General features: G+C 61.0%; 1 protein-coding gene across 3 annotated transcripts in view; it reads left to right on the top strand.

The window, feature by feature from the left end:
• Positions 1-22: 22 nt before the first annotated feature.
• The window catches only part of SLC9A3R2 (SLC9A3 regulator 2), a 32,561-nt gene continuing 7,398 nt past the window's right edge, over positions 23-25,185 (top strand). The window contains exons 1-3 of one of the 3 annotated variants that reach the window (XM_039731962.1): positions 23-288; positions 4,177-4,428; positions 23,598-23,774. In XM_039731962.1, the coding sequence (XP_039587896.1) occupies positions 79-288; positions 4,177-4,428; positions 23,598-23,774 (639 nt within the window). In that variant the 5' untranslated portion in view covers positions 23-78. Of the gene's footprint in view, positions 289-403; positions 506-2,403; positions 2,473-4,176; positions 4,429-23,597; positions 23,775-25,185 lie in introns of those variants that run through there. The other 2 variants (XM_039731963.1, XM_039731964.1) reach the window with 2 other exon arrangements.

Genomic DNA, 25,185 nt, shown 5'->3' with positions numbered 1-25,185 from the left:
GGCGCCCGCCCCGGGCCGCCCATAAAAGCGGCCCCGCGCCCGCCCCGCTCCGCCGCCGCCGCCGCTCCGCCGCCGGCCATGGCCAAGGACCAGCTGAAGCCGCGGCTGTGCCGAATGCTCAAGGGGGAGAGCGGCTACGGCTTCCACCTGCACGGCGAGAAGGGCAAGAGCGGCCAGTTCATCCGCAAAGTGGAGCCCGGCTCGCCCGCCGAGGCGGCGGGGCTGCGCGCCGGGGACCGCGTCGTGGAGGTGAACGGGCTCAACGTGGAGCAGGAGACGCATCACCAGGTAGGGCCCGGCCGGGGCCCCGCGGGCCGAGCGGGGCTGTGCCCGCTCCAGCCGCCCTGCGGCGGGCCGGAGCGGGGTTTCACCCGAAATATCCCCGCGGGAGCATCCCCGGCCCGGGGCGGCTGCAGCGCCGGGGTGGATGCAGCGGTGGATGCAGCGGTGGGATGGGTGCAGAGGTGGCTGCAGAGGTGGGATGGGTGCAGAGGTGGATGCAGAGGTGGGTGCAGAGGTGGGCTGGGTGCCCCCCAAGCTGCCGGGGCCCGGCTCTGCGTGGCCCGGGACCCGCAGCCCCGTGCGGGGTCGCGCCGCTGGGCGCAGGGCGCTGCAGCCGTGTGAAGGTGGGAAAGGCGAAGAAAGGTGTGTGGGGCTGGGCAGGGCTCTGCCGCGTTATGCAATCTGTGGTGGAAAGGAATGGGGAGACCCAGGGCTTTATTTCCGGCTCTGCTGTGGGTTTTCTTGGCTGCTTTGGGCGAGCTGCGCCTGCCTGTGGAGCCCGGAGTGTGGGAAGATGCCTGAAAATCTCCAGATAAAGCTGTGCAGATGTTCAGCGGTTGGGCTGGCCAGAGAGAGATAGGGCTCCGAGGGGAGCCGTGGCTCTTCCTGGCCACGCTGGGACTGGGCAGGTCCGAGGGTGCTCTTTCTCTGCTCTCCCACAGAAGCTGTTTCAGGCTGTGGTATTTTCTCCCTGTAAAACTGAAACTTGCATTTGTCAAACAATTTAGTCTAAAAAAACCCAAAAAATGCGGAAAAGAACAAGCAATGAGAAAGAAAACAAACAAGCAGTGAGGTTCAAGCTACTCCAGTCCTGCTGGACACTCGGAGCCTGGCAGGGGCACAGTTTGCCTCGTGGTTTGTGGGGCTGTGCAGGATTTGGTGTTTTAGTAACTTAAAACATCTGCTCAGCCCGGCTGCCAGCGCTGCAGGGGACAGAGCTGGGATGTGCCTGGACCCCGCAGAGTTTTGGGGGGCTCTGTGTTCCCAGACCTCGGCCCAGGTGTGGATGTTGCCGTGCTGAAGGTGAAGCTGATCCTTCCAGGTGGCTCCAGTAAAGCCCCATGGACTCCCCTCCCGATCCTGGTGGGGTTGGTGGCCAGCTGAGCTTGTTTTGATGCTCTGAGCCAGCCGTGTGAAAGTTGATGTTTGTCCTGAGTGCGATTTCAAACCCCTTGAAGGAGGATCCCCATCTTTGATGTGGCGGGCAGGAAGGAGGGCTGTGTTCCTGCGGTGCCTTGGAAGCCACCCGAGCTCCCCGCTGCCGCTGGGGCCGGGCGATAGCGCAGCCAGCTGTGCCTTTGAAACGTGCTGGGGCTTCCCAGTGGGTCCAGCCAAATGGGAGGGGGAAAGTTCTCCTTCTTCCTTTTTTTTGTTGTTTGTTTTTGCTGCTGGCGGCGGGATGGAGCGCTGGCACTGGCTGCCTGCTGCAGAGCAGTGATTGGAACGGGGTGTCCAGGAGCTCGGTGCCCGCTCCGCCTGCCGTGGCACTGGGATCTGTGAGAGTGCCACTGCTGGAGCCCTGCCTGCTCCGGGATCACCCTTTTCCCTGCCTCAGTACCACAAGAACCTCTTCCTTCCCCCAAAAACTACCCAGCACCAGCGTGGTGAGGGCGATGCCCTGGCGGGTCACACAGCCACCTCACCGTGGCACTCCTCATACTGCTCCTTGCCCAGCCTTGAACAAGTAACACTTCTCCATGTGCACAGGGGAGCCCGCAGCACACCAGGCCTTGCTGCTTGGGTGTAACTGTGTTTCCAGCTGAAGCTGGCAGCATTTTTGTCTTTGTTCTCTTTTTTTTCCCTCGGCCTTGCCCAAGGAGTGAAGGCAGAGCGTGTTCTGTGTCAGAATTGCATCCTGGGTTCCTCAGAACCCGGCAGAGCCGCAGCTCCTGAGCACAGAAAGGCTCCTGGTGCCCAGGTAGCCTGGCAGCATGGAGCTGGGCACGGGCACCTCTGTGGGAGCTGCTGCTGGTGGCACCGTGAGTCCTTGGGCGCTGCTGTTTGGCAAGGGTGGCAGGGCCGGCGCTGCCGGGCTGGCGCTGCTGTCACCAGGGGTAAAGTCTGCTTGGGTGGAGCTGCGGAAATCGTGGGGCTGGGTGGGGTGCTCAGGAGGTCCCAGATGAGCAGGGCGGGCTGCATTGTCTCCAGAAGCCTGCGGGACTCCGGGCTGGGAGCATGGCTCGGAAGCGGGTACGGCGCTGGGCAGGAGCCCGCCGGGAGCTGCTGCTTTGCCTCCTGGCTCAGGGAGACCTGCGGCCTTGGGGGGCTCCTCACAGCCCCTTCTGCTCATCCTGCTCGTGGGGAGGGGGCCGGGGGCTGCTCTGCCACTCTCCATCCCTGCCTGGCTCAGCCCTGGCACTCGTGGGACCTTTGCTGCATCGCTGCTCTCGCTGTGGCTGTCGTGGGGCTCGGCCATGGGGTGAGCCCAGCACTGCTCTTCACCAGCTTTGGACACTTCTGTGGACCCTCCGGGCTTCTCTGCAGTCTGTGGGATCCCTGTGGTCCCCTGTGCTGCCTGGAGCACCCGAACTGCAGGCTCTGGGGGTGTCACTGCAGGGCCAGCACCTTCCCCGTCCGCGTCTTTGCTGTGCATTGGCTGCTGCTGCCGGGTCCCCTCTGGGAGAAGTGTCCCTGCTGGTGTCAGCAGCACCGTCTGATGTCAGGTGTAAACGGATGTGAACGGGAGCAGTTGGATTTTCTGGGCCTGATGGATCAGCACCCTCCAGGCTGGGAGCCCGGGCTCACTGCCGTGCAGGCAGAGGCTGCAGTGGATGGGTTGGTTCAGCCCTGTCTGCAGCCTGGGCATTTCTTACAGGCTGGTTTTTTTCCTTGTTTGCAGATACCGGCTCTGTTGACCTTGAGTGGAGCTCACAGGGAGTAAATAAACGCTGGTTAATTGCGTATTAGGCTCGTTTGTCGCTCTAACCTTGGCGTGTCTGGCCACTGTGACCTAGATCAGAGCAGGAGCCCTGCAGGGAGCCCCGGGCTGCTTTTGGGGGGTTCCCAGCATGTCTGGGGTGTTCAGGGCCACCCCATGGCTGGGGATGGTGGCTGAGCAATGCCACCCCTCCTCCTCCTCCTCGGGATGAAGGCTGTGCAGGGAGGTGCCCTTGGCAGCTGCCAGCAGTGAGCCTGGAGGTGGTTTCCCTGTGGACGTTTGGGGTTTTCCCTGTTTCCATCCCAGCCTGCTCCGGTGGGATTTACCCCCTGCCTGGCTGTGGGATCAGTTCCTCCTGGCTCTCTACGGTGTCAGAGCCTCTGCCAGTCCCTGATCCCTGCAAAGGAGCCGGGCACGGCAGGACAATGTCCCCATTCAGCCCTGCCTGAGCTGGATCCTGCCAGGGACGGGCTCATCTCCCGCTCCCAGCGCTGGCTCCCCTCCTCTCTGCTGGTTCTGGGGATGCATGCATGGACTGGGCTGTTTCCTTCCTAAATCTACCCCTAACCAGCACAATGGTGTGTTGGGGGACAGTCCAGCACCCACATTGGTGCTTGGAGCCTTCCTGTGCCCCCTGGCTCGTGCCCTGCTTGGGTATGGGAGTAGGACACCCTGGACTGGGGAGACGAGGGTGTTTGCTTGGTGGCACAGAGGGCTGCTGGTGCTCGAGGGGCAGTGACAGCCTCTGCAAGCTCCTGGCTGAGGAGGAGGCCATCCCAGGTAGCTGGGCAGGGTGGTCTAGGGCAGAGCTGATGTGTGGCTGCAGGACCTGGGCTGGAGGGATCTCCCAGAGCTGCGTCCTTGCCCTTTCTGCCCCATCACCGGTGCTGTCTGTAAGCTCCTTTCCATAACCCTTTACCCAGACTGGAGCTGCAGCACTGTGGGGAGCTGGTGGCCCCTGGGTGCCACCCCCAGTGTCCCCATGGCTGCAGCTGAGCCGTCCCTGCCGTCCCCAGGTCGTGCAGCGCATCAAGGCCGTGGAGACGGAGACGCGCCTGCTGGTGGTGGACAAGGAGACCGACGAGTACCTGTGCAGCCTGCGGCTCACCTGCACCGAGGACATGGTGCACAACGGCATCCTGCTGGGCTCGGGCCTGCCCCCTGCCAAGGCCAGCGACAACGGCGAGCTCTGGAAGCCACAGCTGGATCTGAGCGGGGGCAGCCTCCAGAGGCATTCCCACAGCTTCTCCTCGCACGGCAGCAGGAAGGTGAGGGCATGGCGGGGCTCTGGGGACCCCTGGGGTCTTCTTCCTCCTTGAGCATGGCTTGTCCCGTCAGAGAAAACCCTTCTGTGTGTGACTGTCACCTTGGGGACCCCCGGTGTCCCAGGCTGCCCTGTGGAATCTCTCACTCCAGGCAGCACTGCCTTTTTGGGGGCTGTGCTTTCCCTCCCCTCCAGTGCTCCCGAGGGTCTCCTGAGCTGCTGGGGGGCTCTGGGGGGCTGCCAGTGCTGGGGACAGTGACCCCACAGTGCCTGAGCCAAGGCTGGTGTGCCAGTCTGGGTCTCAGGCTGCCCAGAGCAGGGCTGGGGCCAAGCTGGAGCTCATGAATGAGCTTCTCTCCCTCCATTATTAGCAGGAGGGAGGGAACATCTGGGTTGAACATGTTCGCAGCTTTTTGCTGAAATAGGAAGTTAATTGGCTCTTTTTGAGCAGCCTGGGTCTGGACTGGGATTCAGCGCTAAGTGCCTGTTATTGGTAAACTCCTTTCCAGAAGGGAAGGAATTCGGGGTGGAACACGTCCAGTTTCCATGGCTGCGGGGCTGGAGCCGGCGCAGGCTCCTGCGGGGCTGACAGCGGGGCTGCCTCGGGCTGCGAGCGGCAGGAGCTGGCTGCGTGCGTGTCACCCTGCCCCTCGGCCCTCTGTCCCCTCCCATTCGTGTCCCCCTGTCCTGTGCAGCCTCTTCGGCACGGAGCTGCAGGGCATCCCCTGCTCCTCCTCCTCCTCTTCCTCCTCCTCCTCGCTGGGGCCCTGCAGGGGCTGCCTGCCAGCTCGGTCTCTGTCCCCTGGCACCGGGGCTGGTGGCCGAGTGCTGGCCCAGAGGTGGCCACTGGGCTGGCCCAGAGGTGGTCCCCTGTGCTGCCTGGCCCAGAGGTGGCCACTGGGCTGCCAGGAGGAGATCCATGGAAGTCGGGAAAGCGTTGTGTGCTCAGGAGCCCCCCGTGCAGATGAGGGGTGATGCTGGTGTGAGGCAGGAGCAGCCCGGCAGGAGAGCGGCTCTCACCTCTGCTGCTTCCCTCTGGAGCTGTTGGCAGTCTTGCAGAGAAGGCTCCCCCTTCCCTGGGCCAGGCTCGGAGGCAGTGCTTTATTCTTCTTTATTGCCTGATTTGAAGCTGTGTTTCCCCTGGAGCCCCCCTGGGACGAGGCTGGTGGAGACAGTGTTTTATTTTTCTTTATTTATTACCTGATTTGAAGCTGTGTTTCCCCTGGAGCCCCCATGGGATGGGACTGGGAGAGGAGCCATTCCCAGGGAGAGGGTGGCTCTCCATCCCCCTTCCCAGGGAGAGGGTGGCTCTCCATCCCCATTCCCAGGGAGAGGGTGTCTCTCCCACCCATTCCCAAGGAGAGGGTGGCTCTCCATCCCCATTCCCGAGGAGAGGATGTCTCTCCATTCCCGTTCCCAAGGAGAGGGTGTCTTTCCCACCCCTTCCCAGGGAGAGGGTGTCTCTCACACGGGGCATTTCCTCTCCTGCTCTGTTCCCCGTGCTGGTCGGGCTCCAGCAGCGGGAGCTGACGGGAAGTCAGGCCGGGGGAACAGGACGGTTCTTTCCGGCCTTTGGGCTTTGGCTCCTCCGAGGAGAGGGTGGGACAGGGAGAGCAGGGCTGGGAGGGGGGAGGAGAGCCCGTGTTCCCCCCAGAGGGGCTTTTCCTGAAGGCACAATTCCACACTGTGCTGGACCAGGGGAGCAGGCTCCAGGGGTGGATCCCCCCTGGTGGGGATGGGGTCTGGCTGCTGAGCACCTTGGGGTGTTTGCTCCTGCCTCGGCAGCTCTGGGGAGAGCTGGGCACTGCCAGCTGTCCTGCCAAGCTCACTCCTCCCTGCCAGGGCCCTGTGTGGCTCTGGGGTGAGGTCGGGGTGGCTGGAGCAGCAGGACCTGCATCCTGTCCTGTGCCTTGCCGTCCTGCCTGGCTCAAGGTGGTGAAAGCTGCTGCAGGCTCCTGGTCTGGTCCGTGTGTCCTTCCTGCTGGCTGCCAATGCAGCAGGAGGCCAGGGCGTGGTGGGGAAGGGGTGGTGGACCCCGATTTCTGCCCTGCACTGTGTCCCCCCACGGGGCAGCTCGAGCCTGACCCTAATCCAGAGATCACAGGCACTGGAATGTGCAGCTCCCAAGTGTGGTGGGGGTTTTTTGGGAGATTGCTGCTGCAGCGAGGCTGTGACAGCTGGGATACACTCAGAGATTTGGCCCCAGCCAGATTTAGGGCTTTTCTGAGCTTTCCTGGAGGCGTGCAGTGAAGGAGAGGAGGCAGCTCCTTCCCCCTGCAGCCCCAGGGTGTCCCTGTGGGAATGGGGCCGCTGCTCCAGGGAGCTGCATTTTTGTCAGCAGTGTTTGTTTATAGAAAGGCTGGAGTTTTCCTGCATTGGAGGCCGGGGTTGTTCAGGACAGCCTGAAAAGACGAGCAGAGGAGGGAAATCTGGTGGCTGTGATGGAGCAGGGAGGGTGGGCACGGCCCTGCCACCCCCCAGAGCTGCCGTGGGTGGGGAGGTCACCCTGCACCAGCAACCTCGTGCTCCAGGACTCCAGGAACCTCGGTGATGCCATGAATAATTCAGCATGTATTTAAAATCCTGCCCGGGGAGCAGGTCAGCAGGGCTGGCAGCCAGCAGCTGTGGCTGTCACAGCCCTGCTGTGGGCACAGTGCCCTGCGTGGCCGTGGTGGCACAGGGAGCCAGGGCTGCCCTGTCCCACAGAGTTGTGCCCATTCCTGTGTCTGCTGGGCTGGGGGGTTTGTCCCACTCTGTCCCCTGGCAGGGGGCAGCACCTTTGCAGGGGCTGTGGCTCTGCTGTCCCGTTCCTGCTGGGCACTGGGACCCCGTTATGGCCATTAGGGATGTCCTTGGGACTTGCTGCCTTCTCCAGGTGTGTTTGTAGGAGAAACAAGAACAGCAAAGCCAGAGAGGCATTGGGGGTGATGCAATTCCCTTCCTTCGTGCTCTGGTCTGCAGGGGGTGGGTGTGCAAAGGGACCTTTCCAAGTTTTGTGAAGGATGAACTTCTCCAGGGTTTGTCCTCTGGAGCACAAACCCACACCTTGGAGCTGCTGGATTCCAGCCTGTGGAGTCTGGGAGTCTTCATGGGGGGGATCAGTGGCTGGTTGTTGGTTGTGCTGTGCTGGGGAGGGATGTGTCACCTCAGGGTCACTGCTGGCAGGAGCTGGAGGCAGCAGGCTGGTGTCCTGGGGTGACACGGGGGTGGTGGCAGCTCCTGAGCCCCTGTGTGTGTGGGGACAGCTGTGCTGCTCTGCAGGACCAGGTGTGGGGTCAGTGCTGACCTCGAGGCTGTCAATATTTACCTTCTCTTTGGGCCAGGAGGCAGAACTTTTGCCTGTTCCAAAAACCCCTGGTGCTGTGGTGTCTCCGCTGTGAGGGAGGAACTCAGGACAGATGGCTTTGGAGCACTTGGCCAACTCAGCCCAGGCCCGAAATTTAGGGCTTGTAGAATAACCACAGAGATGTAATAAAACCTAACATGAGCAGAAATGTCTGCAGCAATTATGCAATTGGAAAAATAAATAAATAAGTGGCTGGTTTGAATTAAAGCACTTCCCTGCAGCATCCTCCACCACCCGCGGGGGCTGTGGGAGGGTGGCATTGGCAAGGATGGCAAAGCTGAGCCCTGGCACGGCCTGGTGATGCCCCTGCTGTGCAGGGAGAGGTGTGGGGAGCCCTGGGACACAGAGCTGTGGCTGTGTCCCTGTGTATTCCCTGCCCTTCCCACAGCAGCTGGGTTTGGGGATGCCGTGAGAGGGCAGAGCCGGGGGGCAGCAGGGCTGTGCCACCCTGGGGGGCAGCAGGGACATGCCACCCCCTGGGGACAGCAGGACTGTGCCACCCTCCTGGAGGGCAGCAGGGACTGTGCCACCCTCGGGGCAGCAGGGGCTGTGTCACCCTGGGGGCAGCAGGGGCTGTGCCACCCCCGGGAGGCAGCAGGGGCTGTCACCCTCGGGGGACAGCAGGTGCTGTGCCACCCCGGGGAGCAGCAGGGACATGTCACCCAGGGGGCAGCAGGGCTGTGCCACCCTCAGGGGACAGCAGGGGCTGTGCCACCCCGGGGGCTCTGCCCATTTCTGCTTTAATAAAACCATTTTTCAAAGCCAGCCGTGCCGCTGCAGCGTGAGCTGCTCCTGGCTGAGGACAGGGGATGGCTGAGGCAGGGACGGTGCCTGCAGAGCCTCTGCCACCCCCCGAGTCCTTGCCATGGGCACCCCTGTGCCCTGAGGCCGTACTGTGCCACCCCCTGGGGACAGCAGGACTGTGCCACCCTCCTGGAGGGCAGCAGGGGCTGTGCCACCCTGGGGGGCAGCAGGGGCTGTGCCACCCTGGGGAGCAGCAGGGACATGTCACCCTGGGGGCAGCAGGGCTGTGCCACCCTGGGGGCAGCAGGGCTGTGCCACCCTGGGGGCGGCAGGGGCTGTGCCACCCCGGGGGCTCTGCCCATTTCTGCTTTAATAAAACCATTTTTCAAAGCCAGCCGTGCCGCTGCAGCGTGAGCTGCTCCTGGCTGAGGACAGGGGATGGCTGAGGCAGGGACGGTGCCTGCAGAGCCTCTGCCACCCCCGAGTCCTTGCCATGGGCACCCCTGTGCCCTGAGGCCGTGCCTGGGCTGGGGGCTCGGCCAGGGGTCCCCGGTTTTGGGGTTCCCATCCCGCAGCAGCCGGCGGAGCTGCGGGGCCGCGCTGCTGACCCCGCTGCATTATTGATGTCGCCGGGCTGTGGCATCGCGTTGCCCTGAGGCCGTGCCTGGGCTGGGGGCTCGGCCAGGCGCGGCCAGGGGTCCCTGGTTTTGGGGTTCCCATCCCGCAGCAGCCGGCGGAGCTGCGGGGCCGCGCTGCTGACCCCGCTGCATTATTGATGTCGCCGGGCTGTGGCATCGCGTGTCACCGGGCTGGGGTGGCCCCGGAGCGGCTCCAGCTCCCCGGCAGTGGGGGCTGGGACGCGAGGGGATGCGAATCCTCATCCCTGGCAGTGCCCAGGGCCGGGCACAGGGGCAGCCTGGGGTAGGGGGTGGAGGGAGTGAGAGGCACCCGGAGCTCCCGTCCCATCCCAGGGTTCCCTGGTGATTTTGGGGTGCTGCTGCAGGGGCTGGGGGGCTCCAATCCCCCAGCCCTGCGGGGTGGGACAGCCCCAGCCCGTGTCCCTGTGCCCTCTGCTGCGAGTTCGGGGCTGCCCGCGGGATTCTTGTTCTGCCTGGGATGAGCAGCGTGCTGGGCACCACCTCAGCACCCGGAGGAGGGGCTGGCAGGGACCCCAGCCCAGCCCTGCTGCTCCCCGTCCTGCCTGGGCCATTTCCCGGGGGCTGCGAGCTGGAGGAGCCGGGCGGGGCGGGGATCCCGCATCCTCCCGGCGCTGCGGGCTTTGGGTGCCCGGAGCTCCCTGGGCATGGCCAGGGCAGGGCCGGGCTGGCACCCCGCTCCAGGCTGGCCCCGCACAGCGGGCTGGGGGCTATTTTGGTGCCGGGCAGCGCAGGAAGCCCCTCCCGGGGAGGAGAGCATCCACCCCGCGGCACGAACTTCCTCCCCGCGGTATTTTTAGTGAAACACAAAGCCGGGGGGGGAGGCGAGAGGCAGATTAGCATCGGGAGGAGCCGTGCCCTGCCAAGAGCCTTTGTTCCCGGAGCCACACGCTGCCCGGGGGCCGCAGGGGTCACCCCGGGACCCCCCAGCTCCCCGGAGCCGGCTGCAGGGCGCTGGGGATGCTGCGGGTGGTCCAGCCGGTGCTGATCCCTTCTGCATCCTCGAGTAATGAAAAGCTTTCCCTCGGAACGATTGGGAAGCTGATATTAACTGGGAGCTGCTGGAAGTGCAGCCCTCCCCAGCCCCCCGGGCTCCGGCAGCTTTCCTTCAAACCCAGCCCCGCTCACAGCGGGCTCCCGGCCAGCTGTGGATGGTTCTGTTCAATGGCAGGGCTATTAAATGCTTTAGAATAAATTAAAAATCTTCTGGCAGCGGCGGGGCCTTCAGCGTGTGCCCTGGCAGCTGCACAGAGCCTCTGCTGTGCCTCTGCTCCGTCCCCTGGAGCTGCTCCAGCCTGCTGGCCTCGTGGGCTTGTCATGGCAGAGGAAACCTTAAAACAATATTGGGTTTGGGCTGGGTTTTTGGGGTTTTTTTGGGATGCTCTGTTTATCCCCGAGAGCCGAGTGAGTTGTGGAGAAGGGGATGTGCTGCGCATCCCCAGCTGTTCATCCAGGGCTGTCCCGGGGCTGTGTGCAGGGATAAATCGTGCCAGGGGGTGGATCTGGACCTGTGGCTGTGGGGGAATCCCAGCTCCCCCTGCCCAGCCTGGGTGGGAGCTGCTGGAGCTGTGGGATTGCTGCTGGGGAATGGGAACAGGGGGGCAAAGGTGCCAGGGCTGCTGCCTTCCACTGTGAGCTCCCAGGCTGGAGGGGCCAAGGCTTCCAGGCACACCTGACTTGCAAAAGAGGTTCCAAAGAGCTCCTTTTAACCCCTAAAGTGCCGTTCCTTGAGCGCTCACAGCCCTTGAGATGTGGCATCGCTTCTGTGTTGTTCATTCCTGCCCTCCAGCCTGGGGAGTGGAGGCAATGATGTACCCAGCACTGTAAAACAGCTCAGGGTGGAAGTGAAGGTCTGTTCTGAGCTGGTTTTGTCTCCCAGTCCTTTGCTCTGCCTCTGGATCTGGAGATTTTACAGGCACTGGTGGTGGGAGACTCCAGGCTGGATATGAGAGAGCAAAAATTAAACTTGTAATCAGTAGAGGCTTTCTCCAGATCCACAGGTCTCTGTAAATAAGGAATTGAACCTCAAGCTGTTGACATAATTCGTTCTGGCAAGACCCATAGTGTAATTTAATTTCATTACATTTTGCCTGGACTCCTGAATGTTTTGGTTCCATTGCTGTGCACGTTCTGGCCAGATCCAGGCGTGGAGCTGGATTTTGTTGGCTCAGTGTCTCTCTTTTCCCACTAAAGCTTTGCAGGAGTTTCCAGGTACAATAAACTGGTGTGGGATGTTTGTTAGTGGTGAGCCTGTGAGAGCCAAATTTTAGTATTTTATGAGCTCTGGGAAGGGGAGAAAGACAATTCCCTGCAGGTGCCAGTGCTGTGAAAGTGTGAGAGGCTGCTCAGTGGGCAGAGAATTCTGGAATGGTTTGGGCTGGAAGGGGCAGGTCAGTTAATCATGGCAGGGACAACTTCCACCACCCCAGGCTGCTCCAAGCCCTGTCCAGCCTGGGCTGGGACACTGCCACAGCTGCTCTGGGCACCCTGGGTGCTGTGCCCACCCTGCCAGGGAGCAATTCCCAATTCCCAGTCTCCCACCCATCCCTGCCCTCTGGCACTGGGAGCCATTCCCTGGCTCCTGTCCCTCCATGCCTTGTCCCCAGCCCCTCTCCAGCTCTCCTGGAGCCCCTTTAGGCTCTGGAAGGGGCTCTGAGCCTTCTCCTCTCCAGGCTGCACAATTTGCACTGCCTGGCTGTGGGTTTTCCCCCTGGGAGGGTCCCCAGCCTGGCACTGAGCTGTCCCAGGGATGCTTGAGGGAGGAGCTGGGGAGGAGCAGCAGGGCCTGGCTGTCCAAATGTGCTCCTGGGCTCTCCATCCCCATCTGCTGGGAGTGGGGTCGCTGCTCCCGGGCTGGTCTGTGATTAAACCTCCTGGAATTACAGGGATAATCCCCTTAAAGACACGAGCAGCACAAAAGGTGGTGGGAGGGCTGATCCCCCTGCTCCAGCCTCGAGCTCCCACCCTTGGGAGTGTGGCCCTGGCACCTGGCTGAGCTGGCACTCCCTGGGCACTGATGCTGTGCCCTGGGCCAGGTCTCCAGGGGCTCCTCCCAGCCCCTGTGTCCAGCACGGGGCTGGCTCCTTCCTCCCGGAGCAGCCAGAGGCCATCCCAGGTAAATCACTTCATTCTGGCTTGGCGTTGCTCGTGGTTAGCAGGATTTAATTAAGACAAGCCCTAATTAGTTGTAAGCGGGTGAGCTTTGCCTGGAAGAGTTGCCTGCCCCTGCTGGGCTGTGCTGGCACTGGGGGGCTGAGCCAGGGGTGGTGGGAGAGCTGGAATGTGGGCATGGATCCCCCTGGGAGTGCCTCACGGGTTGTGCTGGGCCCCCAAACCCCTCTTTGGGTTTTGTGAGCACCATTCTGGGGCTGCTCCCCCTTTCTGGGGGCTCTGTGTTCCCCTTGCCACAGGCAGGGATGGCAGCATGCCCTGGCACTGGCACCCCCTCAGCCCAGCTTTATCAGCAGGAGCAGCTGGGCCTGGCTCTGGGGTTATCTCAGGAGATCCTCCCTGCCCCAGGAAGCTCCGTGTGGCTGCCCAGGCCTCCAGGGGCCACCCCAGCCCTTATCTGCCCTGCCCTGTTCAGCTGCAGATAAGCTCAGCTCCCTGGCAAGGGGCATCCCTCATTTTAAGGAGCTCGGGTTAAAAAATATCATTTTTGGAGCTCGGCAAAGCAGCCCTGGTGGTTCCTGGTCCCGTCAGGTCCCAGGCTGATCCAGAGTGTCCCAGCATTGTGCAACGGGGGCAGTGGCAGCAGGGTTGAGTCGTGGCTGGGGAGGTCAAGGGCAGCAGAGCTGGGTGCCGTGCCCGGCTCAGGTTTTGTGCAGGAGCTGTGACTTTTTGGGAGAAGGGAGCAGCTCACGTGTGGAGCTGAGAGTGGGATCGAGGCCCCTCACCCCCCTGGTGCTTTCTGGAAAATGGCACCCCTGGATGTTTTATTGCAGGGTTTCCAAACACAAAAGGCCTGGCTCGCACTGGGTGACCCCGAGCGCCGTGCCCGCGCTGCTTTTGCTCTCACACAAGGAATGCAGAGGATGTTTGGAGCCCTCCCCCTGCCCCATTTCCTCCAGCGAGCTGGGCTGCCCGGCCAAGACAAATATTGGGAGTAAACTATTGAACTTCCCTGGGCCAGCACTCACAGAGCAGCGCCTGTTCTCCCCTCCCTGGGCAGGGGCCGGCCTGGGGGCGCAGATTGTCCCTGTGCCCAGTGCCCCCCTCGCTGCCAGGTGGGCAGAGCAGGAGAAAACCAGCCCCAAAGGGACAGCAGCATGCCTTGTGCCTTCCTTCCCACCCTGCCTGTGCTTTCCTGGGCTCTGCAAGGCTGAGTGTAGCCCCCCTGCCCTCTTCCTCTGGGCTTTGGGGGCTCCTGGAGGGGACCAGGATTTGGGTCCTTGCTGGTGCAGAACAGTTTTCCCCATTCTGTACGAGATGCCTTGACTTTCTGCAAGATGCTGGCTTTCTGCAGGGTGCTGGGCTTGCACCCTATCCCTAAAAATCAGGTCTTGGTGGTTTGAGCAGTAGGTGCTGGCCTTGCTGGGGTTTGCTGTGTGTCCCTGCCATGGTGACCCAGTCCCACAGCCTGGCACGGGGGAAAGCAGGACAGAGCCTGAGCAGTCCTTGGGAAAATACCTTTCCTTTGCCAAGAACCCTCCCTGTCCCGGGGTGTTCTGGGGGTGGAGGTGCTGCCTGGTGCATCTCAGAGCCCCCTCCTCCTCCTGGGGTTTTCCTGGGAGCTGCAGTGCCAGGCCAGGGCCGTGGGAGCACAAAGCTGCAGGACTGGATTCCTGCCGTGGCCCGGGGTCACTGAGGGCCAGGAATGGGGCCAGCTTCAGCCAAAATGTTTGGTGATTGCTCAAGGCCTCCAGAAGCAGCTGGGGAGGCCAGAGGGGGCTGGGCAGAGCCTGGAGGTGCCTGGCTCCAGCACAGCCCTGGTGAGAGCAGGGCTGGGCTGGGCTGGGCTGGGAGCCGTGCTGGGCAGGGGGTTCCATTTGGGATGTGCCATTGGGGTGGCAGTGCTCTGGTTTGGGGTGTCACAGACTGGGACAGGAGCTCTGTGCTGCAGCACAGCCCCTGTGGATCTGTGGAGGGAGGGAGCACTGTGGGATGGGGGAATTTATTCCCAGCATCTCCCTCTGCCTTCCCATGGTCCAGAGCAATCCCTGCTCTGGCCTGGGGGCTCATGGTGAGCGTGGGAAGGAGTTTTTCCCCTGCTCCAGCAGCTCGAGCCCTGCTCACTGACCCTGTGAACAGATCCCTGTGGATCTGCTGAGATCCCTTTCAATCCAGAATGGAGATTCCATCTTTCTCCTCTTGGACAAACCCCAGCCCACATTTCTGCCCCCCATCACCCTGGAGCTGATCCCTGTGGAGCAGAGCAGCTCTCTGGTGCCCTGGCTGCGTGTTCCCTTGGCAGAGCCTGCTGGAAAAGTTGTCTCTCTCCATGAAAACACGTGCACGTGGCGCTTTCTGTCTGCTCCATCCTCCCTCCCTCCCTCCCTCCCTCTGCCTGGGCCAGCTGCTCCCTGCTCCAGCAGAGCCTTGCTGCTGCTGCTGCTGCTGGCTGCAGCCCTGCCCAGGCACAGCGTGGCTGCTTTGCTGCTGAGTCTGCTCCAGAGGGGGAGAATCGCTGCTTCCCTCAGCTTGTGGCTGAGAATCCCCCTGGCTGTGGGGCTGCCGGGGGACGTGGGACAGCTCCATCCCTGCTGCACCCTGTGGGGCTGGGTCCCCACGTCAGGGACCCCCGCGGGGCCTGTCCCCGCTGGGGACACGGGGTGCCAGGCAGGACGTGGCCCTGCAACCCCAAAGAGAGGCCCCTTTGTGCTCAGGGATTTCCCTAAAGCTGCGGGGATGGCAGAGAGGGGCAAATCCAGGCTTACCCCCGGGGAGGCTGAGCTGGGATTTCTCTGGCAGCAGGTTTTCCCTGCTGAGGGAAGTGCTTTTGCCAGTGCTGGGCTGGGAGTGGTGCCATCCCACAGCCTGGCACTGCTGCCACCGTGGGCTGCCCCTCGGGCACCTCCCCACCCTCCACATCCTGGTTTCTGCTGCCTGGCACTTTCTTGGCATCAGAAGGGCTCCCAGCCCCCTGGGGCACGGCTCTGGCAGGGTGCTGGCACAGCTCTGCATCCCACAGCTCCTGGCAAGGAGCAGCCTTGGGGTGAGCTGCCCACTGGGGTGGAGGGCACAGGGAAGTGCCAACCTCTTCTTGCTGCTGCTCTGCTGGTGAAGGGCCTCATTAACCTTTTGTGGTGACTTTTTGACCCCCACTGTGCCCAGGAGGGCTGCAGGGCTCAGGGGAAGTGTCCCTGGGGCCAGCAGGACCCTGCTGAGGTTTGGTGCCCACTGTGGGCATCGTCCTTCCCCTCCATGCAGGGAGCCATGCTGTGAGTCTGGGCTTTCTGTGGCATGGCTCATCCTCCTCCTCCTCCTCCCAGGGATTGCCACCAGAAGAATCCCAGGAATACCCCAATTACCCTATCAGCTGCAGCTTGGCCGTGGGTCCTGCTGGACGTGTTCCATTGCTAATTGGAGTCACTCTGTGCCATCCTCACCCGCTGCCTTGCTGCTGCCTGCTGGCACAGAAAGCCTGGGAGGGCTCCAGAGGGAGGCAGGGATGCATCCAAGGGGCACTGGGTGTGTGCTGGTGCAGCCCCCAGGTTGGCTGTGGGAGCAGCACAAACCTCGAGTCTGCTGCCCTGGAAATAAATACCTGTGTGGTTTTTTTTAATGTTTCTGTCACTCAAACTCAGCTGGAACAATTGAAATAATGGCAGTAATTTGAATAATGCAGATTTCAGTGAGCTGCAGCAGCCCCGTGCTGGGGCAGCAGGTGAGGGCCCGGGGGGGACACAGGGTGGGGACACAGGGCTGTGACACAGGGGGGGACACAGGGCTGTGACAGAGGGCTGTGACACAGGGCTGTGACACAGGGTGAGGACACAGGGCTGTGACACAGGGGGGACACAGGGCTGTGACACAGGGCTGTGACACAGGGCTGTGACACAGGGCTGTGACACAGGGTGAGGACACAGGGCTGTGACACAGGGGGGACACAGGGCTGTGACACAGGGGGGACACAGGGCTGTGACACAGGGTGAGGACACAGGGCTGTGACACAGGGCTGTGACACAGGGGGGGACACAGGGCTGTGACACAGGGCTGTGACACAGTGGTGGCACAGTTTGTGCTGTCACCATCAGCTCTCCTCCTGGGGACACTGGAGGGAGCCCTGCTGATTTTAGGGTGATCACAGGCTCTGCCAGAAGCTTTTTGGTGGCAGCTCAGCCACGTTTGAGCTCCTCCTTTTCTGCGGGGTACAGATGGCCACGGGCAGGCCCTGGGAGCCCTGGAACTTTGTCCTGCTGAGTGTGGGAGGTGTTGGGAACAGGGAGCATTCCCTGAGTGGCCCTGGGTGCCAGGTCTGTGCTGGGGCAGTGCTGGGAGGATTTCCTCTTCTGACCATTGGTGCCAGGGCTGAAACACCTCCTGGGAACAGGGTGGGTGGTAATTACAGCTGTGGCTGCCTGAAAATGGAGCAGTTGTTTGCTGCCCCTGCCCAGGGGTTTATTCCTGTTTGCTGCTCCTGCCCAAGGATTCATTCTCATTTCCTGCTTCTGCCCAAGGATTTATTCCCATTTTCTGCTCCTGCCCAAGGAATTGTTTCCATTTTCTGCTCCTGCCCAAGGGTTTATTCCCATTTTCTAGTCCTGCCCAGGGGTTTATTCCTGTTTGCTGCTCCTGCTAAAGGATTTATTCCCATTTTTTAGTTTTGCCCAAGGATTTATTCCCGTTTTCTGCTCCTGCCCAAGGATTTATTCCCATATTCTGCTCCTGCCCAAGGATTCATTCCTGGCTGGTGCAAAACCTGGGGGTGTCTCTGGGTGCTGGAGCCTCCACCCTCCTGCCCAGTCCCAGCTCTGGCCCTGCAGGAAGGGGAGGAACATCTGCTTGTGTTCGGTGGGCCTGGCGTCCCACCAGCCCCATCTCCCCTCCCCCTCTGTTATTTATAGCATTTCACCAACATCTGGAGTTGGAGCTGGGCTCTGACTGACTCCAGCCGGGGGATGGGGCTGGGGGAGACGTGTGTGTGCGGCCAGCAGGGAGGGAGGGAGGGATGGAGGGAGCCCCCAGCCCTCCCAGCAGGGAATGATGAGCCCCCAGCCCTCCCAGCAGGGATGGAGGCAGGGATGGAGGGATGGAATGGGCCCTGAGCCCTCCCAGCAGGGATGGGATGAACCTTGAGCCCTCCCAGCAGGACAGGAGGCAGGGATGGAGGGATGGAATGAGCCTTGACCCTTCCCAGCAGGGATGGAATGAGCCCCCAGCCCTCCCAGCAGGGATGGAGGGATGCAAGGAGCTCCCAGGAGAGATGGAATGAACCTTGAACTCTCCCAGCAGGGAATGATGAGCCCCCAGCCCCCCCAGCAGTGTGTGGGGGGCTGCAGCATCCCAGCCTGGACCCGAGGCCCATCCAGGCTTTGGGAAGCCCCCGGAGCATCCTGGCTGTGCTCTGGCAGCCCTGGGCATGGGGCAGAGCTGCTGTGTCCCCTCCCCACGGTGCAGGGCCGGGCTGCTCTGCCTCCCCCAGCCTCAGTCCTGCTCTCTGGGTGGGTTTGAGGCTCCTTTGGGGTTTGCTGTCCCCTCTCCAAGTGTCCCCGAGGTGCCCTGGCCCTGGGGGATGCGGGGCTGCAAGAGCCCCTTTGTGGTGCTGCTTTAAGGGGAGAATTTGAGTCATTCCTGGGGGAAGGGGGAGGAGAAAGGAGGCAGCAATCCTGCTCCAGCCGTGGCACCATCCCAAACCTCCTGCTTCCATGGCAAGGGCTGTGGGCACTGCTGGCAGCACTGGGGCTCCTGCTTCTCCAGCTTCCTCATCTTTGCAGTGAGGAGCACCGTGGGGTTTCACCCCTCCCCTTGCAGAGCAGTGACAAAAATCTGCTTAAAGTGAAGCACGTCCCTAAATCCGAGCACAGGCAGCAGCCTTTGAGCTTGCAGCAGGGCTGTGGTGATAATAGTGGCAATTAAAGCTGGCCCGAGGCTGGGCTCAGCTCCCAGTCTAACCAGTCCTGCCAAGGGAGGCTGCCCTGGCAGGGGCTCTAAATGGGTCCCTTGTTCTGGTGGTGCCCTGGGCCCTTTTCCTGCCTTGGGTTCTCCCCTTCCTTGGCTCTTTCCAGGCTCCCAGTGGTGCCCCTCACTCACTGCTGTGCCTGCTGGGGGTTGGGTTGGGGTCAGGATCCTGAATTTCTGCCCCACAGCCCCGGAGGTGGCTGTGCAAGCCCTGCCCTGCATCCCTCAGTGCTGCAGAGCCCAAAGTGCAGGGGGTGAGGGGTCCCAGCTGGAGCTGAGCCGGTGGGAATGGACACCAGGGCTCTGAGCAGTGTTCTCTGTCCCCCCAGGACACCTCCCTGTCCCCAGGTGTCCCCAGGGCAGGGCAGAGCCCGGTGTCCCCCAGCCCTGGTGGGCTCTGCAGCTGAGGTTTGCTTTGGAGGGAGCAAAGGAGCCATTTTCTGACCAAAACCACAGGAAAAGGAGAGGAAACACCGTGGCTGCTGCCTGAAAGTATGTCAGCAATGTAAATGAGGCAGGAATGCTCCTGCCTGGGTTTTCTGCAGCCCTGCCAAGCGGGGATGGAAAGGTCTGACCTGTCCTGGGTGCTCCTGGAGTGCATCCAGGTGCTGCCATTCCCAGCAGGGCACCTGCAGCCTGTTGGCAGAGCCCTGGCATGGGCACGGGGGCCAGGCTGGTGCTGGGAGCAGGGAGAGAGAGGTGGTCCCAGGCAGGGCTGAGCCGATTAGAGCCCTGATCCCCTGATGAAGGGGGGCACACCCAGGAGATGTTCCAGCAAATCCCCCTGGAGCACGAGCAGGGCTGGAGCTGCTGCTGCCACCACCGTGGGACACCCCCAGGGCCACCCTGCCCTCCCAGCCTGGCTGGGAGGAGGTTTGGGGTGACATCGTGGCCGAGGCACTGCAGGAGCCACCAGGACCCAGGGCATGGTACCTTGGCCTCTAGAGTAGCTCTGTGTGTGTCTGTGTCCTCCTCTTCCTCCTCTCCCTGCTCCTGCTCCCCTGGAGGACCCAGGGGAGCTGATGTCCTCGCTGGCACTGGTGTGGAATATTTATTTTATTCCTGAACAAAGCCCTGAGTGGCTTTCAAGGCATTTTAGCCCATTGTGGGGCAGAGGGGCTGGGGACAGTCCTGGCAGCTGGCCACCCTGGGTGTGGAGAGGCCTTGGGTGCTCCTGCAGCTTTCTGGGCTGGGTCTGAAGTGCCCTTTTTGTCCCTGTCCCTGCTCAGGGTCAGGTGGGGAAGCTGTGAAGGTGCAGCTTGGTTTGTGAGTGCCTGGGGACAGTGGTGACAGCGGGCTGTGGGGAGCAGGGACACCCCTGTCCTGGGCTGGGTCAGCACTGGCAGCAGGAGCTGGTGGCACTGGTGGCACTGGTGGCGTTGAGCTGGGGAGGGGCTTTGGGTTTGGTTGGATACCAGAGCTTGGGGGCTGCTCTGCTGCCCCTCAAAACCCAGGAGGGGAGTTTGGCTCCTTTGGTGCCTCTGGGAGTGGGTTCTGCTTGCATGGAGGCTGCCACGTGCTAATTAATGGTGTGGAAAGCCCCGGTTAATCAGAGCTGGTGACATTTGTGACACCAGCCCCGAGATGGGAGCAGCCCTGGTCACTGCAGGGACCTGCACAGGTGGCACAGAGCACCCATGGGCCAAGGGGCACCTCTGGAAGAGCCAGGGTGCCCCCAGGTGACCCCCGAGCCAGGGGGTGTCCCTGAGGGACCCCAGTTCCCATCAGCAGCGCTGGAAACTCTTAAGGGAAATAAAAAATCAGATGCTGCAAAGAGTTGCCATGAGATTGTGAGAGCTGGCAACACCCAATCAGTTTTTTTAAATTTTACTGAAAGCGTTTCATTGTTATTTAATGTCTTGTTTGTGCATTTTTAAATGGACCAGCTTGAGCTGGGCTTCCGAAACCTTTTCCTTGGAAAATGCAGCTGCTTTGGCCCAAGCTGCAGCTCCAGGGCTGGGTGTGAGTGCAGCTCATCATGCAGGCAGCATTTACCTGCACAGACATTCCTGGCCATGGCACAGCCAGGGATGGAGGGTGCCCTGCTTAATCCAGCTCATAAAACCAGTGGCCACTGGAAGTGCCTGGATTCCTGGAGGGGAAAAAAAAAAAATCCATTTTGCAGATTTTTTTTTGGTGTGTGTGGGCAATTTTTGGCTTGTTGAGACAAAAAAATGGAGCTGAATTTTGCTGCTTTCCAGCATGCATGTGGATGTAACTCAATCCAAGCTGGCTTTGGGGCTCAGCCTCCTCCGGAGCCCTGCTGCAGGCAGGAGCCTGGGAAGCCCCCATAACTCTGCTCTTCCAGGGGAACTTGGGTTTCACAAAGGCCAGATCCCCCCGGGAGCTGGGGAAATCTCTTCCCAGAACACGAGCAGGGAAACGCTGGCACGGGTAAAAGGGAAAATAAAGAGTGGGGCTGGCAGGAGAGGCAGCAGCTCCGTGTCCTGGGGGTGTGAGCAGGGCTGAGGGGAGTGTCAGCTCTGCTTAATCCCACAGAGGGGCTTTGCAGAGCTCAGCTCCAAAGCTGTTTTTTCCAGCAGCCAAGGATTGCGTTAGCTGGGAGGTTTAAGAGCCCAGCAAAAGCCCTGGATCATCTCTGCAGGAGGATAAGCAGTTTTCCCCAAGGGTTTCTGCCCAGAACAGATGCTGAATTGGGATTATTTTTTTATATGTATGTATTTAAAAATAAATGTCTTGGCTTCATTCCAGTTAAGGGCCTTAAATTCAGGATGGTGCAGGGGAAGCAGCACAAGCCCACGCAGGACGTGGCACAAGCCAGCAGCTCCCAGCCAGGGAAGCTTCTCCCAAACTCTGGGGTTTGTTTAGTGAGTCATTTGATTTCACTGCTGATCCCAGGGGACCAGCAGGAGGAGGGACTGACCCTGCCAGGGTGTCCCCAAGGGATCCCCAGGCTGGGGCAGCACCTCCAGCACAGATTTTTGGGTGATTCTCAGTGATTTCTCTGTGTTTTCACACTGCTGCAGGAGCTCTGACTCTGTACAGATGGGGCAGGGGGAAAATGGCTTTAAAAGGTCCTTTTTAAACCCAAAGAGGTGATCCCAGGTGGATTTGGGTGATCCCAGCTGCACTGTGGTGACCCCAGAGGCGCTCCCCTTGTCCTGCACACAGAGCACCGTGTGTCCTTTAAGGTCACTCAGTCCGACCCTCTTGGGCCAGTTGAATCATTTCCTGTTTTCCTCAGTGCTTGAAGAGCTCCAGGCAGGCTGGAAATGTTTGCAGATAGGGTGAACCGGCTGCTCTGGGGCCATGGGAAAAGTGCAGCAGGGTTAAACGTGCACAGGGAGGGGATGGGGCTGCAGGGCTGCCCCGGTGTGTGAGCAGGGACAGGAGGGCCCTGGAGCTCTGTCCTGCCTTGGGCTGTTCACTGATAGAAAGTTTTTCCCCTTTAAGAATGAGATGCCAACACCACGAGCTGGTTTTTAATAAAAAACTCATTTGTACAGGAATCTCTGTAAAATTCAGGAGGAGTTTGGAGTGTGCCCCAGTGCCTGTGATGGGCACTGCTGGTGGTGACCCTTGTGTGAGAGCAGTTTTTGGGGAATTTGGTGGTTAAGGTGCCAGAGGAAAGGCACAATCCTGACTGCTGGGCTCTGGGGAATGCTGCCTGAACAGAGAGCTTGGACTTGGCTGACCCTCAGTGGTTCCTTCCCACCTGAGCCATTCCATGTGTGCAGGCTGCTCATTTTGCATCCCCGTTTCTTCCTGGGTGCTGGGGTTGAGCTGCTCAGGCTGGTGCTGAGCCCTGGTCCACGTCTGTCCCCCTGGGCATTGCAGCCACAGCCAGAATTGCCCAGAGCAGCTGGGGCTGCCCCTGCATCCCTGGCAGTGCCCAGGCCAGGCTGGACAGGGCTGGGAGCAGCCTGGGACAGCGGGAGGTGTCCCTGCCATGGCAGGGGACTGGGACAAGGTGATCTTTAAGGTCCCTTCCACCCCATCTGGAATTCTGTGCAAATTCCCTCCCCCAGCACAGGGATCCCTGGTAGATCACTCTGTGTCCCCACTTTGTCTGCTCTGTAAAATCCCTCCTTGAGGGGGTGGGGAGGTTTGGTGTTTCATGGTGCCTTTCAGCCAAGAGAGGAAGGGGGAGGAAATTGCTGCCTGGATTTTTAATTTGGAGGGAAAGGCTGTAAGAGATTTCCCTGTGAATGTGATCCCAGACAAATCCTCTCCGTGGGCAGGCAGGGAGCAGTGGTGCTCCTGCTCAGGAAAGGTTAAAACTCATCCAGGGGGGATGTTTTCCTTAAAGCCTGGGTGAAAATGAACACCCTGAAGCTCCAAGGTGCCTTTGGCAGGGATGTGGTGCTGTGCCACGAGCTGGAGCTGCGTGGTGGGAGCAGAATCCCAGGGAATGTAGTGGGTCCTGAAGACCTGGAGAAAACCAGGATTTGTTGCTCCCTGGCTGCCCCGAGGAGCCATAAAGCATTTTCCATGGCATGAGGGGAGGCACTGAACTCCTCCCGTGCCCCTGTGCTTCTCATCCTGCCCAGCTCAGGTTTCCCCAGCTGCAGGGAGCTCTTGGATGTTCAGGTCCATCATCCCAGGAGCTCTTGGATGTTCAGGTCCATCATCCCAGGAGCTCTTGGATGTTCAGGTCCATCAACCCGGAGCTCTTGGATGTCTAGGTCCATCATTCCAGGAGCTCTTGGATGTTCAGGTCCATCATCCCAGGAGCTCTTGGATGTCTGGGTTCATCAATCCAGGAGCTCTTGGTTGTTCAGGTTCATCATCCCAGGAGCTCTTGGATGCCTGGGTCCATCATTCCAGGAGCTCTTGGTTGTTCAGGTTCATCACCCCAGTCCCTCCTCGCTGGGAGGGGATGGCACTAGCGGGTGATGCCGGTGTCACTGAGACCAAGGGAGTGGCCCTGCCTTAAATACCTGCCTGAGGTTAATCCCAGGTCTGGGTGGGCCTGGCCAAAGCACAACTGGGCCTTGGTTCCTCCCTGCCCGGGGCTGGGGCTGGGCTGGCTGCCTGGGGGGGTCCCAGTGTATGGGTGGATTAATCTGAGCCACTCCTGCTGAAGGAAATGCATTTTTTGTTTTGTTTTCATTTTTCTGGAGTGGTTTTGGACAATTGAGTTGCGAAAATAGACTCAATGAGAGGAAATGCATTTGTTAACCTGTCCCCGGGCTGAGGACGGGCGGCAGATACGGCGCTTCCTCGGGGCTTACGGTCACATCTGCCCTGGAGCCACCCCAAAGCCATCAATTAACGCCCGTGCCTCGTCTCCTCCATGAACCAGGACCTGAACGGCCAGAAGGAGCTGTGCCCACGCCTGTGCCACCTGAAGAAAGGCCCCAATCCCCGTGCCTCGTCTCCCCCACTCTCTCCTCCATGAACCAGGACCTGAACGGCCAGAAGGAGCTGTGCCCACGCCTGTGCCACCTGAAGAAAGGCCCCAATGGCTACGGCTTCAACCTGCACAGCGAGAAGTCGCGGCCGGGGCAGTTCATCCGCTCCGTGGATCCCGACTCGCCGGCAGCCCGGGCAGGCCTGCGGCCCCAGGACCGCCTGGTGGAGGTAACGGGGGGCCAGCAGCACGGCTGGGACCCTGGGCAAGCTGGGACACCCCCAGCCCGTGACCTTCCCCCCCTGATCCCCCTGTGTTCCTCTATCTCGGAGTCCCAAGGCTGGCTCTGCTCGCTGCTCTCCTGCCAAGGGGGCGTTTGGGAGCTCCGGGTGGAATTACAATTGTTTTTAGGCTGAAATTGCCCTCCAAGACTACTGAGTCCTGCCTTTCCCCAGCACTGCCAAGGCCACCCGTGTCCCCAAGGTGCTGTGCTGGCTCTGGCTGGCACCAGGGAGGGTGGGGCAGGTGACTGTGGGCATAAGGCCAGGTTGGTGCTACCCAGCTGAGCTGATGCCCTGCCAGGAACTGCTTGGAAAAACAGGAGAAGAAGCTTTGCAGAGATTTTAACACACAAAATTATGAAAGATGGGGGAAAAGTGTTCTTGGAAGCATCTTGCTGGTTGCCATGTGCTGGACAGCACTTTTTGCCCAAGATGGAGCTGGGAATTGCCCTCTCTTTGCTTGTGTGTTGTGTTGTTCCTGGAGAGGGAGATTCCCACATCCAGAGCTGCCTGTCTGGGCAGAGGGGCAGACACAGCCCCCCTTTCCCTGTGGGAGCACATGGATATCCCCTGCTTGGGCTGTTCCCCGGGAGCTTAACCCCCAAAACCACCCCACAGGGACCGAGCTGTGGCCCTTGCTGCCAGCTCAGAGCAGGAATGGGGTTTGCACCCCTGGAGGAGTGTGAGCTGGGAAGATCCCGAGAGCAGAGCACTCTGCTGCTTTCCAGGCCCATGAAGAATTATTCCCCAGGCAGTGGGAGCTGCTGCCTCTTGCCAGCAGCTGAAAGTTTAATGCTGGGAGCAGCGTGGGGCCGGGGCACGGGTGGCACTGGCTGGCTGGTGTCACATCCAGGGGTCGTGTTATTTATTTATGGGCTTGGCCCAGGGCCTGGCACACACAAAGCAGCTCGGGGTGAGCTGCTGAGCTCAGAAACCTGATCCCCTCCCTGCCTGCTCTTTGGGGCTGGCATAAATATTTGATGCCCCCCCAGGCCTGTGCCAGGGTGGGGGGAGAGCAGCCCTGGGCATGGATTGGGGTGAGCTGGAGTGGCAGGACAGGGATGGAGCAGGGCTGTGAGCTGGCAGCTGAGGCTGGCACAGCCTGGAAGGGGTTTCTTCTCATCCCAGCCCTTGCAGCTGTGCCCTGAGGAGCAGGGGAGCCTGCTTCCCTGCAGAGGGGATCCCAGGGTGTGGAGCCAGGCTCTGCTCATCCCTTTGGGTGAGGAGAGCTGGGTCATGCTGAGGCTGTCCCCTTCCCGGTGGGACAAAGGGTGATTCACTGCCACCGAACAATGTCCTGAGTCACCATTGTCCCCTGGCTGGGAACAATCAGGATCACGTTCCCGGGAGGTCCTGGCTC

Source organism: Passer montanus, unplaced genomic scaffold, assembly GCF_014805655.1.
Source record: "Passer montanus isolate IOZ18808 unplaced genomic scaffold, ASM1480565v1 scaffold8, whole genome shotgun sequence".
In the NCBI taxonomy this organism is placed as follows: domain Eukaryota; kingdom Metazoa; phylum Chordata; class Aves; order Passeriformes; family Passeridae; genus Passer; species Passer montanus.
This window is presented reverse-complemented; position numbering and strand designations above follow the sequence as displayed.